At 36.0% G+C, this 20,168-nt stretch overlaps 1 protein-coding gene across 11 annotated transcripts in view; it reads right to left on the minus strand.

Annotated features, from left to right (window-relative positions):
- Positions 1 to 20,168, minus strand: part of LOC144964606 (secretin receptor-like) — a 239,275-nt gene that overhangs the window by 71,111 nt on the left and 147,996 nt on the right. For all 11 annotated transcript variants that reach the window (XM_078899070.1, XM_078899071.1, XM_078899068.1 and 8 more), the window contains one exon: positions 1 to 149. This exon is cut by the window's left edge and continues 46 nt beyond it. In XM_078899070.1, the coding sequence (XP_078755196.1) occupies positions 1 to 149 (149 nt within the window). The remainder of the gene's footprint in view (positions 150 to 20,168) is intronic.

Below are 20,168 nucleotides of genomic sequence, written 5' to 3' on the forward strand. Positions count from 1 at the left end.
AATAAAAGTTTTAATAATCCCGTGAGAGTGACAGAATGACTTGTGCTGCGGGCCAAACGAGTCTTGGATTCAGCGGTTGTTGTTGTTGCTGCTGGTGGCGGTAGTGCTGCTGCTGCTGCTGCGGCTGCCGTTTGGATTATCACCGAAATCTAGAAACGAGAGTGAGTAAAGAAAGAAACGATGAATGAAATAGTGAGTACACTGATTGAGAATTCACAGTAGTTTCGAATTTCGCTTTCATGGTTGTGGGGTTTTGTTTTTTTTTTTCTTTTTCGATACTATTACGAATGGAGAGGGAGAGAGAGAGAGAGAGAGAGAGAGAGAGAGAGAGAGAGAGAGAGAGATGGGCTATGCGCGTGAGTGTGATTTGGTAGAGAATACGTCTACATATTCACGCGTAACTGCCAAAAGTAAGAGTTTGTGGTTTGTGGAAAAGTTGTTAGTGATGCGGCTTTTGAGGTCTTGGTGATTAGAAGATTGTAGCGGTGGCTGTAAGTGGTGACATCGTGATTATGGTGGTGGTGGTGGTGGTGAGGCTGATGGTGATTTAGGTTGAGGTGCGGTGTGTGAGGAGGTGGGGTGGCAGAGATTCTTTTGACGTAGGGTTGTCATTGTCATGTGACGACGCCAAGTTCAATTCCACAATGAATGGTATTTCAAGAACTCTTATGTCCCCGCGGCAATACAAGGGGTCAAGTTTTCCTCGTGAGGAGAATGAATATAAGGGCTTCTTTATTTTTATTTCTTTTTTTTTTTTTCCTTTTTTTTTTTAGAAGGGGGGAGGGGGGATTCCCAATCGTTTCACGAATTTGCGGGTGCGATGGGAATAAAGAGTGCGATCATTTTTTAAATTTTATAGATAGTTCGAAGATGACGTCACTCCGGTCTTTGTTATTGTTTTTTGTCATCCGCGTTTATGAGAAATGCTCAATGAACTGTATTAACCCGACTATAAAAGTTCATGGATACACAAAGTTTTGTCTGTTGGTCCGTTATACTTCCGGATGGTAATGTTATGAGCTACTTAGCCAAGCGCATTCTCTGTATAGATGCACCGCAAACGACATTTACATATAAGCAGGTCTGACATCCGAACCCACTTATGGGCCTAGTTTAACATTGTTGTAATGTCAATGTTTTGCGTCATTATTTTTTGTTGAAATTTCCATTACAACAATGAGTCCATAAATAATTGGGTTATCAGACCTGCAAATAAGTACACGTCGCCCTCAAACGATTCTCATTTCATTATTTCAGATTTAAAGACTTTCAAAAATATTTAAATAACACTCTTAGTCCGCCATATCTATTTTTAGTTAATGTTATTGATTGACAAGCTGATTGATGTGCGTCACATGTTTTTAGAAACAATATAACATTATAGTGACGATATTGCCTTTAGGCGTTATCATTTATATAACAATTAAATGTCTTCCATTGACCTAAACTAACATTTCAAAATTTCTGGTCATTTTAACTTTTAAATGCATTTGAGTAACTGGTCCACCTCGCCATAATGCCGTTTTGAGGCGATTGGTCACATATGGTGTTGATTGAAGGAGGGAGGGGGGAGGGAGGAGGAGGAGGATATAAGTCAATACTCTTCAACAGTCGTAACGTCACTTCCTTCCTAATGACGCATGGTAACAGTAACACTGATCGGAACAATGGCGAACGCCCGTATGAAATATTTCTCCGGCGAGCATAAAAGCGTATCCAGAGGGAAAAACCCATAAATTTGATCTTTTTTTGACTTTTACACATTCTGATCACAAGGCATATGAAAAGTTCTAGCCAGCATGAAGAATAAAAAGTAATGATTTTCTTTGTTTAGAACCAAGATGGACGCCGTTGCTGGGCGGTGTGACATCAGACTACTGAATACACACACAAAAGATCTGATTAGCTCTTCAAGTAACTTATCTTTGGTTGGTGTCTTTTCAAATAAGTGCAAAGAAGGAGGAGCCTCGAGGAGGAGGAGGTTTGTTTTTGTTTTTAAGGGTTTTACGGCGCTTGCAACACATTACGGTCATATCAGCGCCAGTAAAAAGGAAGAAAATGGGATAGTAAAAAGTTCTAGAATTACAAGTAAAGCACCCAAGAAAAGGTAAGACAAAGGGGAATTTGTTCAAATAGGAAACAGATGCAGATTCCAAGGCACACTATCAAAGTACTCAGTTTGAGATCACCTAAAAGTCTCACCCAGACACAAGCACAGGTTCCCACTAAGAGGAATACACCCAAATGTTTACAAATCATATGTTTAAAATGAAAAGAATAACAGTACATAACAGAGAGATGACTTACAAGGAAAAAAATATCACCTCCCAAAACTATAACTATACATTCGACTGTTTCCCTCCCATCCAAGGACTCGGGCCAAGGTTAGGACAAAACCAAGCAATCTCACCCCAAGACAAAGACAGAAAGCAATTGGAAAACAAACAAATAAAGGGGGATAGAAGACACAGCAAGTACCTCCCTGCCCATTATGGGAGGTAAGGAGCCCCACTCAGAGGAGGAGGAGGAGGAGTGGTGAGAAGTCATGGGAAGAGGAAGAGTAAAAGCAGAATTGTGTATTTATCATTACTATGAGACGATTGATTTAATTAAAGTAGCTGTGTTTTACAAGGGGCATTAAGCCAACAGTAACACTTAATATTATGTAGGACGAGACATCATATGACGCCTGTAAGTCGCTAGTACTCGTACTATTTTTTTTTCTCCATCACTTTAACCGGCTAGGTACTCACTTTAGATATGAGTGCTGTGTTTATGAGTTGTTGATGGAAATAAATCATTATTAACAAATTTGTTTTAAGCCAAATTGCTATAGAACAGAATTATTATATCTCCCCACCCCTTCTTCTAGTCAATGTAGAGGAGGAACATAACGTGAAGACGTTAACATGGCGTTTACTGACAAATGACCTTAATCTCAATTTTTGCCATAAATATTTTCTTACATGTATTGATTAATTAAGATGATCACAGACTTGTCAAAAAGTGTTTTAAAAAACCTTGATATTCTTTATACAGCAATATTCATTGAATGTGTTTTACAAAGGCTTACAAGACAACAGAAACGCTTAAAACTCGGCCTTCAAATATCGATCAATTTAAATGATCTCAACCTTGGCAAAATCTCCCAAACCTGGGACCTCTTGTGGATTTTTTTCTTTTCAAATACGTGTATTTTCCTGAGTATGGATCTTAACTGGTTAATTTTACGTAGAACGAGCCCCCACGCCTATAAGGCGCTAGTACTATTTTTTGTTGACAGATACAGCGCTGCCACCGACAGAAAGAATATATCATCTATCAGAACAAGGTACGACAACGTAATGACTGTCTCCCTATCTCTAAGGGTCCCTGCTAGGACCAGGAAAAAACCTAGAGCAAGGACAAAATTTAAAGAGTAAGATGGAAAGGTTAAACAGATAATATAAGGGGGAAAAGACACAGCAAGTGGCGTATCTGCCCACCATAGGAGGGCAGAAGACCGCAACTAGTTCTCCAAGTAATCAAATTTGCACCGCCTAGAGAGGAATTTGGCTAGGGACCCCTTGTAAAGGTCCTTTGAGCACGTTTAGTGGATACTGCTCTATATGAATGCTCTTGTGTTTTTTGAAGTAAAATCTGGTCAAAGTTAGAAAAATCTGTTTTGTCAGATATTGGCTGACTGTAATGAGCGGCAGTTTAATCTATAAATTGAGTGAGCACGGCCAATCGTTTAGAAAATTGCTGTCCAGCCAGGCCGTCTTGCGCATGCGTCGATTCAATTCCGAGGGAATTTCTTTGAAAATAGAAGGTGATAAAGTATCGGATTGGAGAGGTCGGCAGCCGTGGTTGAACTAGGGTAAAATACGAATTGGTTGTCATTTATATGTGGGTCCCCGTTAGATCAGTTGGTAGAGCACTCGTTTCACACTTAAAGGGACCAAGATCGATCCTCGGTGAAGTCAAGATTTTTTTTCTGACTCCTCCTCATCCACCCCCTCCCCTGTCCACCCAGTAGCTGGATTTGGTAGCTGGGTCTGTTAGGTATGCGACGGAAAGTACTTTGCGATAGACTAGTGTCCTATCAAAAGGATAGCAAACAATTGCTATTGTCTGTTTCACGCTAGAGGAGCCGTGATAAACTCCGGCTCCAAAGACCCCATAGTTCTGTAGGAATACTTTTTATCATTGACATTATACTGACTATACTTTGAAAAAAAAATCGGAATCAAAATGTTTGACCATAAAACTCATCCTTCAAATATCGATCGAAAACATGCCTCTTATCCTGTAAAAGACACTCAAACCTAGGAATCCACAGGTTTGAGGGTATTTTATTACACGAAAGTCTTTGTAATCGATCGATATTTGAAGGACGAGTTTTCTGGCCAATTTAAATAAAGACCTGTTTTTTTCCCATGTTTTCAAAGTACTGTAGTTTTCTGGGGGGAAAAAAACTAGAGGCGATATTACCATTTTTTTTTCTGACAATGCTGTTAACGGCCAGATACTAATTTTACACCTGTGTACGTTATAGAATGTGAGTAAAGAGCCTTTTCAAAGGACTCAACTGTGCGCCGAGCGAGGCTCGAACCCGGGACCTTCATATCCGAAAGCGAGTGTCGTAACACAAGACCGACCACACAGTCGCACAGTGTCTTCTTGCCAATGTTTTTCTTTACTTTTAGTTTGGTAGAATTTTGCTGGCTCCGAAGACTTTCACTCTGTCCGTGACTATAATTATATGTGATCTTCCCCAGTCAAATTGATATTATGGCAGAATGAACTGAACGAAGAAAATCGAGTATGAAATCAAAAGGATAAGAGAGAAAATCTACGTTGTGATAGGGAGATTTATATAAACTCGAATATTTAAGCTTAAGATTAAATATTAAACATCAGTTCGACCACCGGGGGTGGGGGGGGGGGTCCCGATAGCTCAGTTGGTAGAGCACTCGCTTCACACACAACAAAGGGACCAAGATCGATCCTGGGAGCAGTCGATATTATTTCTGACCCCCCTGTCCACCCAGCTATGAATGGGTAGCTAAGTCTGTTAGACTTGGAGGAAAGTACTTTGCGATATACTAGCGTCCTATCTAAAAGTTAGCAAGCAATTGCTATTGTCTCCGGTTCCATTGGCCCAGTGGCTCTGAAGGACTACTTTTTTTCCACCGCGTTTGTATAGAAGGGACGAAATCGACTTCATTCAGCTCTTTGTTATTATTTTTGGACAGCCATTTTGATGATTAGTTCTCACCAAATTATATCAATGATAATATAAACTTTCAAGGTTACACATAATTGTGTGTGTATGTGTGAATTGACACGCTATATCCGGCTGGCAGATGTTGTAAGTATTTTACCCAAACTCATAGCATTAGTGGATGCTATGGGTTTAGATAAAATACATCATACGCCAGCAACACACAAGAATTTGAGTAACCTTTTACATTTATAGTCTAATTGATAGAACGAGTGGGAACTAATCAACCAGCAAGCGGTATAAAAACAGTAAAAAGGAGTTGTGTGACGTCAACTTCGTTCCCTCTATACCTTTAAGGACGACGTGACAAATAAGGTTCTTTCCATTATGGTCTAGTATTATGCAACTGACAATGTTCGAGTTCTACTCTGATGACTCAAAGTTGAGTCCTTGGGAAAGGCTCTTTCCGCACATTATCTCACCATTTTCATGTGTAAATTGAGTACTCTGAAAAAAATATGTATTTAAGATTTTGGCCGAAAAACTCGTCCCTTAAATAAAGAATCGATTAAAATGGTCTTCGTCTTGGCAAAATCCCTCAAACTTGTTTTATGTTTTTGTTTTTAAGGGTTTTACGGCGTTTGCAACACATTAAGGTCATATCAGCGCCAGTAAAAAGGAAGAAAATGGGATAGTAGAAAGTTCTAGAATTACAATTAAAGCACAAAAGAAAAGGTGAGACAAAGGGGTATGGTTCAAATAGGGAACAGATGTAGATTCCAAGAGCACACTGTCAAAGTACTTAGTTTGAGATCACCTAAAAATCTCATCCAGACACAAGCACAGGTCCCAACTAAGAGGAATACACTCAAATGTTTACAAATCATATAATTTAATATGCAAACTAAACATAATACAATGCATAACAGAGAGATGATTTACAAGGAAAAAAATATCATCTCCCAAAACTATAACTATACATTCGACTGTTTCCCTCCCAGCCAAGGAACTCCGGCCAGGGCCAGGACAAAACCAAGTTATCTCATTCCAAGACAACGACAGGAAACAATTGGAAAACGGGTAGGGGGGATAGAAGACACAGCATGTACCTCCCTGCCCACTATGGGAGGTCAGGATCCCCACCCAGTCCCTCAAACTTGGGACTTCGCGAAGTATTAGGTTTAAGAGTTTTTGCCGAGAAGAGGGTCATTTAGATCGATTGATATCATTTTGAAGGACGAGTTTCAGGCCAAAATTTTAAATACGTGTTTTGTTTTTGTATTTGTTTGTTTTTTGTTTTTTTTTTTTTAATTTTCGTAAGCACAGTAATTGCGTTGTCCCAAAATTGACTATGGCCATTAGTCAAATTGCAAGAAGAAAACATCTGGCTCAGGTTTTTGTGAAGATTTTCCTTCACTGACCGAGCTCGACGATGCTTGACTACTTTGCAAGATTAGACACACTACTACTCAGCCATCAACACCAGAAATATATGCTTGTTAGACTGCTAAGATTTTAAATTATTTGGGGGGAGGGGGTTGCTTACTTCTGTTTTGTTTTGTTTTTTTGTTGGTTTATTTTGTGGTGGTGGTGGTCGGGAGGGGAGGGGGGGGGGAAGAGGTGATTGTGCGTATTTGGAAATGTACGTTCACCTTTTAACTATATTATTATGTCTTCATCAATATATAATGTAGGCATACGGCAATTTACATACAAAAAGAAAAACAAAAAACAAAAAAAAAAGACAAACAAAACCCCAGTTAAATTCACCATCTCCTAACATATAGATAGTATGCGCTTGGCTAAGAAGCTCCAGGGACGGCTGGTAATAATGGGCAGGGTGGGCAAATACCAGCCTGTTTTTTCAAGTTATAAGTTGTATTACCAGGTCCGAAATAATCAAATTTAAATTAGATAATTTCAAAAGTTACTACTTAAACTTGATACTTCATACTGAAATCGATTTGTGTGTATTTTTAATAGATTGCGAATCACCATGCACCCCGTAATGCATAAACCAGGATACGCTCCTGTTCTTTTTATCACCCCCCCCCCCCCAACCACTCCACTCCACTCCGCCCACATCGTCATCTCATCGTCCCGTCGCCTGACGGTGAACTAACTCAGATTTTTGCTGTCTGGCCTCTCTAGTACTAGGTCGGGCTAATTCAAATGAGCCCACCTTAATAACCAGTGAACACTGAATAGAGCTTTTGGCAAACAACTTTTTCTTATTTATTGCCTTACTTGTGTTGGTACCATTGATGTAATGACATTGGGAAGGTTCCAGTATTGAATTAAATTTATTAACTTACTAATATTATATCAATTTAGTATTAATTTGTGTTGTTTTTATATATTTGTTTATCCATTTAAATTATTTCTTTTTTTTTTCTCGTTTTCTTTAGTACTTCTCAAAACTCATTTATTTAAATTGTTTTCTTTTTGTTTTGTTTTTTTGTTTTTTGTTTTTGTTTTTTAACAAATTAATTTGTTAGTTCTTTTTTTAATTATTATTCTTAAACTAATTACCGCTGTATTTTTATTGCCAGACTAAATAATTTTGCAAAACAATGTAATTTTCTATTGTATTCCCTCTAATAAAATAAAACACTTTTATTCAAAAGTCACGACTAAATAAATATATAAAATACAACCACCATTTTGGTTTTCTCAACAATTGAATTAGTATACGAGAAATACTCTTCTGAGTAAGGAGAGAGTTGAATTCTAAGTTATAGAGGAAATAAATACGTTTAAAGGAAGGGTGGGCAGTTTCCGTACTTGCCCGTCCTGAAGCTAATACATATAAGATGGTTCGCGATGAAGAGGCGGGAAGCTAGGGGTTGGTTGGGGAAGGAGTAAAGATAACACGGTCGTTATTGTGATAGTATAACGAATGCATGAGGAGAGATTGGTAACATTCTTTTGTCTTAATTGTATTGTGTGAATTATTGGCGAAAGCCTAAGATTAAATAAACTTTGTAATATCGTATGGTGGTAACCATCATTGTCGACGACATCGTCGTTGTCATCATCATCATCATCATCATCATCATCATCATCATCATTAACAACAACAACAACAACAACAACAACAACAACAACAATATTAACAACAAGTACAACAATAGCAATAAAAACAATATCAACATCATCATACAATTTCCGTCATCGTCTCCACAACTATCATTCTAACCAACAGCACCACCAAAACCACTATCATAATGACATCCTCTCTCACCGCCTCGTCTTCCTCCTCCTCCTCCTCCACCACCACCACCACCACCGCTACCACTATTCCAACCACTACCACCACCGGCACAATCATTCTAACCAACAAGACAGCAGTAAAAATGATGCAATTTCAGCTCTGAATGAAACTCGAGTCATATCGCTGTTGTTGCTTCTCGATGAAAACTTTAAGGTTACTACATACTACTGAAAACCAGTAATGTAACAGAAATATTAATCTCGCCGTTGAGGGATTAAAGAATCTCTTTAATTTTTCGAGTGAATGAAATGGACTTCTGTTGTCAAGGTGTTGTCGCATTATGTCTCGTCGCTTTATTTTTTAGTTGTATTCTCTTTCGTGATTAATTTTTGATTACGTTTGGAATAATTAAAATTTACTGGTATTGTCATTTCATTGTGATTATTTGTGGTTGAAAATTTTTTTTAAAGGTGAAAAAAAATTATAATTAAAAAAAAAAAAATAATAATAATAATAATAAAAAAAGAAAAAAAAAAAAAAAAAATATATATATATATATATATATATATATATATATATATATATATATATATGACCGGATCATCTTTGCCCCACCACTGTAAATAGGCTAGAACCGCCACTGAGAAGCTCATAACATTGCCATCCGGAAGTATAACGTATCAACACACAAAACTGTGTGTATCCATGAACGTTTATAGTCGGGTTAATACAGTTCAGTGAGCATTACTCATAAACGCGGATGGCAAAGAACAATAACAAAGACCTGAGTGACGTCATCTGCATTCTATCTATAGCAACCGTGTTAATATACAGGGCTTCCGCACACCAAGAAAACGCATTTGTAAAATAAAAATAAAAGTTGCCAGAGAATATTTACTTAAACAATCTATGGATTATTATGATGACTGTAAGCGGTTCCCAAATCCAAGACTTCATTTTTCATTCATTAAATTTAAATTTCCAGTTTGAGTCATTTTTACAAGTTGGGCTCACCTTGCTCGATCGATATTTAACGTAAATGTTTTCTAGCCAAAAATGATATAAATTATGTGTTTTGTCAGTGTAAAGCAGAACTGCCAGTGAGCAGAGTTTGTTTTCCATCTGTTTACTGGTTTGATGCAATCTGGCTGGCTTCGTTCATAATTTATAGTAAGATTTAAAATGAAGGGTATTACATGATATACTAATTACAAACTAGGGATTAATTTAATATTCTTGTTTTTTTCTTTGTTTTATATTTTTACACTATTTTTTCTTGGGTTATTTCTTGTTTGTATTAATTTTATTCGGGGGGGGGGGGGGGGTAGTTTGTTTTCCGTTTGTTTGTTTTTTGTTGGGTTTTTTTTTGGTTTTTTTTTTTGGGGGGGGGGGGGGGGTTGTGTATGGATATGCCATATGTTAATGCTACTAAATTTGTTTTTAAATTTAGCTTTTATATAGCGCGATATCCACTTAATGTGCTCAAAGCACTTTCCAAGGGGTCCCCGACCAACAGCAACATGTAACATGTAGAACGAGACATGACGCCTGTTAGGTGATATTACATTTTTTTCCGACAGAGACACCGCTGTTGATGGTCAGGTACTCATTTTACACCTGAGTACGGTGGGAGAATGTGAGTAAAGAGCCTTTTCCAAGGACTCAACTATGCGCCGGGCGAGGCTCGAACTCAGGACCTTCGAATTCGAAAGCGAGTCTCATACCACTAGACCACATAGCCGCAATACTATTATTAACCAGTGAACTGCCATCCCAGGTTTGGGAGTTGTTTTTGCCTGCCTACATGTAAGTAAGTAAGTAAGTAAGTAGTAAGCTTCGTAGTCCGAATGACGCTTGCTGAGAATTGTGTGACTTAGTCATGGTCGATAAGTATAGCTGCTCTCTCCATCCATGTTGTTAATAATTTCCATTGGTCAAGGTCCTGGGCCAGAGTTTTTTTGCCTACATGAGGGCCATTTAATTCGATCGATATTTGAAGGACGATTTTTTGGCCAAATGTTTAAATACGTGTCTTTCCATGCCAGAGTACGGCAGTGAACTAGTTGACTAGAGATTCTTTTCAGTTGGGAGCGAAATAGATCAAATAAAAGATCGTCATCATCATCTATCGTGGCTTGTGCTCTTCAACACATTGCCGGTCAGCTGTCTCCACGAATCACGATCCTCTGCTGTGCGCATGAAATCTGTGTTGCTTTTAAAATCACATTTGGCCATTCTTAGGTTATTTAAATAAGTCTTTCTTTGTCTTCCTCTAGCTCTCTTTCCTTAGATCATCCCAGAATAAAAGATAAGCATCAATTTTTAAATTCTTTGTATCTAAAACGTACTCAAACATCATGACAGTGTAGCAGTGATTCTAGAGACAATGAAGTGACGACAGAAACCCCTTTGTTTTATCCCATACAGCACATCGGGGAGCACATAAACAAACATTCATTTTAGTATTGAGTCCATTCAATTGTTTCGTACACACGAGCATTGATTCTAGGAAACAAAGAAGTGACAGACAGTCCTGTTTTTTTATCCCATACAACACATAGGAAATCACATACACAAATATTCATTTTAGTATTATTTCATTCAATTGTTTCATCAAAGTCTATGCTGTCCTTCTTTGACAAAACATCTTTTAGCATTTTGATCCCAAAACAAAGCAGAAAGAAAAATAGAAGAGAAAATCAAAACATCCCCAAAAACTAGCCTGATCAGGCTGATCAAGCGGGGGTTTTTGGGGAGTTTTTTTGGGGGGAGGGGGGGGGGGGGTTTGTGGGGTTTTTTCTTGTATTTTTCTTTCTGTTTTGTCTGGCACTGTTTCGTACACATCTTTTTCAGATTTGTATCTTACACATGCAGCCCAATTTGTCACTTTAATACTTCAAATATCGATCGATTACGATGACTCAAACCCACACAGTGTCAAATCTACAAATCTGAAAAAAAGAAATAATTCTAGATTTCTAAAACAAAAATTCGAAATTTTGACATGTCATAAATCGATTGATATTTAAAGTAAAAGATTTTCGACCAAAATGTTTTTTAATGCTTTTGTCAGATGACGTTAGTGTGGACACGTCTACACTGAAATAATGTGTTTAGATTGGCTGGTAATGAAAACAACTTTGGCTGACCGAATTTCCGCCATCTCTGCTTTATTCTTGAGGTTCTATACACTGATTCGCTAGCCTTTTATTCTTAAGATCGTCTATCATCTTTTAGCTTTTTTTCACCCAGTCTCCCTTCGGTCGGTTTTTTATTTTCTTCGCTAAAAGATGATTTGGGAAATCCCGGTAGATCATTTCGATTTCAAATCGTGTTAGAAAAAAAAAATAATCATGGATCGATGAAAGGCTTAAATCTATCAATGTAGTAGGATATAAATTCTCCCAGTATCTATCTACTGCATTTCCAAAAATATGTGGTGGTTTGATAAAGTGTAAATGTTGCTGCTTGAAGCTCGAAGAAACAAATAACAATCATAATATGGAAATCAAGCTTTAATCTAATTTCCCAGATAAATCATTTGGACGTTTCGGATTTCCCCTATGCCAACAAAACACAATTGGCCTAAATAAGAAACTAATAAGAAATGATAAATAAAAAGATGATATTGGTAAAGCGAATTTTTAAAAATTAGTCTGAACCAAATCTTTATATTCATTGATTTATTCCATAAACTATTAAAATCCGAAAATATATTACGTTACACAACCTTGAAATTATGCCGCTTAAGAGGGGCTCGATACTTGATATAACAAAAATCCTTAATTGTGACTATTTGATCAAACAATTGATATTTATACATCGGGTATCTTGTAAAACAAAAATTTTGGGTAAAAATAAATAATTGGAAATCTGTTCGTTGCCATGGAAATGGCGACCATTTTGGAAAATAAACAACGTTTTTGGGATTCCACCATTTTAAAAAATTCTTCTTTGATTTTGATTTCTTATGTAAAGTTTAAGCATACTTGTAAATAGCTGACTACTTAATTTTATAAATGTTCACTCTCAGAGGTTTAACAAGTTTTTTTTCGAAAAGGAAATAACATTTCCTCACTTTTTGACAATATTTAAATAAATAATATTTTTTACCCCAAAACTATTCAATAAAAACAAACTCAAAGAATCCAGCTATTTGTATAGTAACATATCACTTATTATAGTTCCAAATTTTTTAATGGTCAAGTCCAAAAATAAGTTTGTGGTGATTCGTTAACAGTTTTAAGAAAAACGCAATATTTATCAGATTTTGAGCCCAATAACCTTGGGTAGGGGTTTGAATTGTATTTTTGGCTGTTTTTAACTATTTATTCGGCAAAAATATGGGTTGAAATGAAATAAGGAATGAATAAATTGATCAAAAACTCGATAATTGTCACCCAAACTGAACCTATTTGCACCCTTGAGCCTCCTAAAGTTAAATGAATACTTTATACATGCCACGGTCCACTAATAAAGTCTGTTGACAAATTCATTCTAACCAGTAAATGACCAATGATTATTCCTGGGCAGAATTTACAAATTATTGTTTGAGTCAATTGGGTGGATAAAATTACCCTATATTCTTTTAGAAAAGGTTTGCAAGTTACTGCTCCTATTTCAATCAGTAAAAAACAAATTAATAATTTTTTGATTTGTCAGTAATTCTGTGTTCAATGGCAAACATTAAAACATTGGCTGTACGGATCAGATTTTCAACAACACTATCTTTTTATTCAGAAACATAGGAAATTATCCTTAATAATTATAATATGAATCAAAAGCTTTGCTCTTCTCTCATATGTCCCTTCTACAAACTTGATGCCTGCTTGATACTAACCTTTTCCAAGTTCAAATAGTCAGATACAAAAAAAAAAAAAAAAAAAAAAAAAATTCTTTCCAGATCTGTATCTTACACCAGTGCCTGCTCCCTAATTTCTCAATCAGTCTGGGGGGAAACCCCATCGGGATGACTCAAATTACAGGGTATTTCGTACTCATTTCTGCCGTACTTGGAAAATCAGACTTTTTAATCCCTCTCGGAACGAATATAATTTTTTCTTAAGGATATGAGGTTTATGAGACATATCATATTTATGTAGTGGTTGAGTGGTTTGTCTTGTGACCTATAGGTCCCGGGTTCGATTCTCGCTGTGGAATGGGAAACGTTGAGTCATCGGAAAACATCTTTTTACTCAGATTTTCTGACTGGATCCAGGTAAATTCTTATAAATTACAGTTTTTTTCACTGTCAAAAGAAATTGAAATCTCCCCGTTTTAGAGCATTGTCTTGTTTAATGTTGCTGTTTGCTTGGGACGCCATGTAAAGTGCTTTAGGCATATTTAATCGATAATATAAAAATCCCTTTATGATGATGCCTATGGACAACTACTAATCGGTGCTTTTAGCTTTACCAATCATGAAGACGTTAAATGGTATTGGATACTATAGTATTTTAAGTTACCGATTCCATATTGAACGGAGTCAAGTTTTTTTTCCCTCACACAAACCCCTTTTTGGTGTAATTGGGTGGCTGAGTAAAATACTTTGCACTAGACTAGCATCCTATAAAAAAGGAGGAAAGCAATTGCCACTCCCCTATAGATGTTGTGCGTTTGGCTAAGAAACTCACAGCATTGCCATCCGGAGAAGATGCCGGCTCCATGGGTCCAATGGCAATGGATGACTATTTATAAAATCCTCTTAATGAGCTCATTTTACACATGAACATGGTGAAATAATTGTGAATAAATAGCCTTTTCCAAGCACTCAACTATGTGCTCAGAGTGGGACTCGAACCCAGGACCATCCGGTCCGAAGACGTGTGTCAGTCCATAAGAAGACTACAAAGCCCCACAAATAGCCCAAAGCGTTTCTGAGTATCTGAAATTCTGACGCTTACCAATCAATGATAGTAAAATCTCTATTGACAAACCATACAAAATACTTTAGACTAGACTCTTTTAGACCTTCATGTTATAGTTTTTCTAACGTAGGTATTATTTGATAATTTGAAATGGTGATTTTGTTGACAGAAATGAGAGTTTACACAACTTAAAATTGGTACAGTGAAAAATATGATAACAGTTTAATATCAAAATACTCTGAAATCAAAAGCACCATAGATATAAAAATATCAATCGTGACAAAACACCTTTTCTTATTTAGCCTGAAAATTTTAACTTTATATAGACCTATCAATAGTTTAAGATATCAAATTTGTTAACTTATCATTTAAAAAGATCTTAAATCTGATGTTTTTTAAACTCTACTATATAAGGCCTTTTGACATAATGATGCCATATTGATATACTGATAAATGCTTTTCATAGTTTTTTGTTAAACTAAATAAAAGTCGGTTCGTCATTGTATGCCACAAGTCCTGGTTCTTACCAGCACCATACGATTTGATAGTAATTGCATCTATTCAGTCTTGCATGGAGTGACTGATTCTTTTCCAATCAATATTTCTCCATTTTTTTTCCTAGCGGCAACCCTTTTAGTTTTCACCAAGAGAACAACAACTGCTATGCAAGTTGTACCTATGTTTTTATCAATATATAAATAGATATTCTAGCTGTTGATCGCTGAATAGGCATATTATACATACGTATATACGAGTTAATTATGACACGGTTTTTATTCCCTATCAATTTTATTGTATGGCACGTACAAACAAATATTTCTTTTTCTGGAATGAAATGATGTATTAATATTATTATCATCATTATGATTCGTTTCATCATCATCATCATCATCATCATCATCATCATCATCATCATCATCATCATCATCATCATCATCATCATCATCATCATCATCATCATCATCACCACCACCATCATCATCATCATCATCATCATCATCATCATCATCATCCTCATCATTATTATTATTATTATTATTATTATTATTATTATTATTATTATATTATTATTATTATTATTATTATTATTATTATTATTATTATTATTATTATTATTATTATTATTATTATTATCATTATTATTATTATTATTATCATTATCATGATTATTATCATTATTATCATTATTATTATTACTACTATTATTGTCATCATCATCATCATCATCATTATTATCATTATTGATATTATCATCATCACTAAAGGCATCGCAGTCTTCATCAACGATAACAACGACATTATCATTATTTGGTAATCGGAGGAAAAAAAGACGTGTGGAGGAGTAGATTTGGGATTCTCAGTAAAATGCATGGAAATGGCGGGGCGGCCGAGAGTACTAGACCAAAACACGATAATAATAATAATAATAATAATAATAATAATAATAATAATAATAATAATAATAATAATAATAATAATAATGATAATAATAATAATAATAACGATAATAATAATAATAATAATAATAATAATAATAATAATAATAATAATAATAATAATGATAATAATAATAATAATGATGATAATAATAATGATAATAATAAAAATAATAATAATAATAATAATAATAATAATAATAATAATAATAATAATAATAATAATAATAATAATAATATTCAAGAACACAACGATTGTGGAGAGTCACGCTTTCATTATCCGGGCACCTGTAATCCGGATTTATCATCTGTGACGCACCGCCTCTAAACGGTATTATGTTATCATGTTTTAGATCAGTGATTCTCAAACCCGGGGTCTGCGATCCCCAAGAACCCCCCGTGAAGCCTTTTGACGGGGGGGGGGGGGATCGTAAAAAGGTGTGTCAATTTCACTATTATTGATAAATTAACGATTTTAAGACGAGTAATTTCCATTCATTTCTTTCAAGAATACAACGGAGATGGCAAGTGATATGAAATTGGCACCACCCAAAACACATCCAAAAGCCAGGATTTGTGACATACTAAAGCGTATATCCTGCACATTAAAGTATTATTTATCTTAGTATCTTTAATATCATTTTTGTTGGTCTATTTTAAAAAATCTTATTTGGGAACCATATTATAAGGGAACGTTGATTGAAATTTTCCGAAAAGTTTGAGAACCGCTTAAATGGTAAACATTTAATCAATAGTCATAGTTATATAGCCTGATTAAGTATATAATATAAAAGCTGTTTTATGTGAGGAAAAAATATTTTGTTGGTTAAAACGACAAAAACTAAAATTTTGACATTTAATTTCTGGTCATTCCAACTCTAAAATCAAATTTTTGCCACCAGGGCCATCCCGACATGATTCCGTTTTGAGCCGATGGGTGACATCTGAAAAATAAATTTGATCCCCCTTGAGAAGTAATTCATCCTCTCCCGAAGCATCATATTTGGACTGCTTCCCCGACGGTGAAGGATCCTGGCCATTGACAAATTCAACACGGAAGAGAGACGACATATATAGAGGGTTCAGAGATACAGCAAAAGAGTTCCACAGTGCAATTAAGTCATGATCGCAGGCGAAATGTAGCAGGTTTTCCTCACATTGGCCGCGCTGCGTAACGTATACAAGAATATGGTAACAAATTAAAGAATTATTAATTAAGATAAATAAGAAGATAACAAAATTCCCTTTATTCATCTAATATGGGAAATTTGTCTCTCGGGTCTATTCCAATGGAAGACTGTAATAACCCAGGCGTCAGCCGCAGAGCGGCTCCGCAAATTGAGCTAAGGCGAGGTGACTTGTTCAAGACCACACACGCAGCGCTTCTCGGTACCTTTCGGCGACAAAGCAAAGACCGTGCCCCTGAGCCCAATATAATTCCGTTGTCCTCATGTGAACGGCATTACCATTGACGTCTGTCTTATAACAATCGACCCTATTGTCTCCCGGCACTTCTTGACTCCTTTTATTTATTGTTATTAATCACAACTTTAATACACATTAGCGCCAGACTTGATCAATTTCCGCTACTCAATTGGATATTGGGAGTTGATGTGAGTGATGGAAGTGCCTTCTTTGGCACCAGCCTCACGTGACCATGATTCAGGGGCTGTTTGGGTCACAGTGACCAAGTGCCATTGTAGTTTTTTTTTTAAAAAAAAGCTCCAATCCACTGTATTCCAATACCATTAGGCTTCCTGAATGGCTCCCAAGAACAAGAAAACCCAATCCAAAAAGAAATATTAAAATGAAGTTTTTAAAAATCTGTCAATTCATCGGTATCTTTCACAAGGAAGGAACCGCCACACACACAACTCTGCCGTCTTCTGACAGTACATACTGTCTCTATTTTTGGACACAAAACTTTTTTCTCCGAATAATACTGATCGATTGAACTGACATCCCTCAACTTTTATCAAAAGATATTTTTAAACCTCCGACTGGATATGGCAGATCTGAGAGTTTGTTGACAAGTTGATGTTGATTCTATTCGAAGTATATTTATTGTGACACGCGGCTTTATGGTCTTGTGACCACCAAGCACTGGGTTCTAGTCACGATTGAAGTGGTGTATATTGAGCGTTATTATGTCGGATGGTTTGGTTACTAAAAATTTGAATTTATAGTAGAATATAAGATGAGATTTGATATATTGTCGAGTGATTTTAGTTTCTTAACTTACATAATAATTCAATGAATAAATCTGATCATTTTAACTTTAAATCTCCTTCAGACTAACTTTGTTCATCCCATCATAGTACCAGATTGTGAAGACGAGTCCCATTTGAAACGTTCATTTTACTCAAATGTCAAAATGTGTTTTACAAAGGACGACAGCACTGATTGTCTGGCTTCACAGAGAACTCTACCAATGGGTTATAGATAGTGAGCGCTTGGCAAAGAAGCTCACAACATTGCCATCAGGAAGTATATCGGACCAACACACAAAACTATGTGTAACCTTAAACGTTTATAGTCTGGTTAATACAGTTTAGTGAGAAACACTCATAAACGCGGATGGCAAAAAAAACATTAACAAAGACCAGAGTGACGTCAACTTCTTTCTATCTATACTCTTCGTACGAAAGAACAAAAACATTTTAACAATTTTGGCCAGAAAACTCGTCTTTTAAACATCGATCAATTAAAATGACCCTCATCTTGTCAAGAACTCTCAGACCAGTGGCTTCAGTAACCAATTCACTCCCACATTCTGGAAAAAACACGTAGGTAATTAAAAATTTGGTCATAAAACTCGTCCTGCAAATATTGATCGATTTAAATGATCCTCATCTTAGCAATAACCCTCAATCCTGGGACCTCGCTTAAATCGATCGATATTCGAAGGACGAAGTTTCTAGGAGGTCTCAGGTTTGAGAGTTTTTGCCAAGATTAGGGTCATTTAAATCGATCAATATTTGAAGGACGAGTTGTCTATATGGCCAAATGTTTAAATACGTGTCTTTGCAGAGAACGACAGTTAACTGGTAAAAACATCATGTTTTTAGAGTCCGGCGGTACGGGTACCATGGCTCTTCAATGTCTAGACAATTAAATTTTTATTATCCAAAGTCTAGACAATTGAATGTTTATGATCCAAAGTTCATCGTGACATAAAATGTTTAATTTAAAGCTTTAAGGCCACAAATCAGCAATATTTGGATAGGTACTTGAAAAACGTCCATTTTTTTGTTTGTAATGGATACATGGTATTTCACAATGGAAAGTGTCGAAAACGCCGAAATCAAGCTTGAATACAAGATAAACAGCATTGGTGGTTGAATGGACTATCCTGTCGTACTCTAATAAAAACACTTTTAACACATTTTGGCCATAAAACTCGTTCGTCAAAACTCGATCGATTAAAATGACCCTCCACTTGTCAAAAACTCTCAATTCTGAGGCATCAAATTCGATGTCCCAGGTTTGAGAATTTTGGACAAAAGGTGGGGGTCTTTTAATCGATAGGTAGTTAAAGGACGAGTTTCTGGCCAACACTTTTTAAACGTGTTTTTTGGGGGGTTTTTTCAGAGTATAATGGTATCGTTGCCGTGATTTATAATTGGCTCTTTTGTGGACATTTCTCGCTCATCGTCTCAAGACGATATTATGACTGTGTGAATCTGATGACTAAAATCCCGTTGTGTGCGGCTTTATGGTCTTGTAGTATGGCTTTCGTCTTCTGACCACCAGGCACTGGGTTCTAGTCCCGATCTAAGTGACGCAAATTTGAGTCCTTGAAATAGGCTTCACTCACATTATCTCATTGTACTCAGGTGCAAAATGAGTTCCTGGCTGTTAACTGTGTTGCCTCTATTAAAAACAAAATGGTACTTTCTAACACCTTAAATATTGCTGTTGGTTAGGGATCCATTGTAAAGCGCTCTGAGCACGTATAGTGAATATTGCGCTATAGAAATGCTCATTTTTAAAAATCTTGGTTTGAAAAGTATTTGGCTGAACTAAATGCCTTGATTAAGAAAAGTTGAATTTGTTTCTTAGACTGCAAATATTTCTAATTTACCAATTCTGACCATTTTGAATTAAAACTTAGTTTTGTTCATCTTGACCATTCTGATACAATACCAGATTGATACCGTGGATCATACAGAAAGTATGCGCTTGGCTAAGAAGCTCAAAACATTGCCATCCGGAAGTATAACGGACCAACACACAAAACTAGGTGTAACCTGAAATGTTTATAGAATCTGGTTCATACAGTTTAGTGAGAAGTACTCATAAACGCGGATGGCAAAAAAACAAAAACAAAAACCTAAGTGACGTCAACTTCATTCTATCTATATTAAAAATTGCTGCCATGGTTGTACCGGTAACAACAAATATCTCGCTGTCATGTATGTTTATAGACTTTTTTGGATAATCTA

The sequence above is a fragment of the Berghia stephanieae genome, chromosome 2 (assembly GCF_034508935.2).
Source record: "Berghia stephanieae isolate SIO BIC M18660-M18661 chromosome 2, UCSD_Bste_1.3, whole genome shotgun sequence".
NCBI lineage: Eukaryota > Metazoa > Mollusca > Gastropoda > Nudibranchia > Aeolidiidae > Berghia > Berghia stephanieae.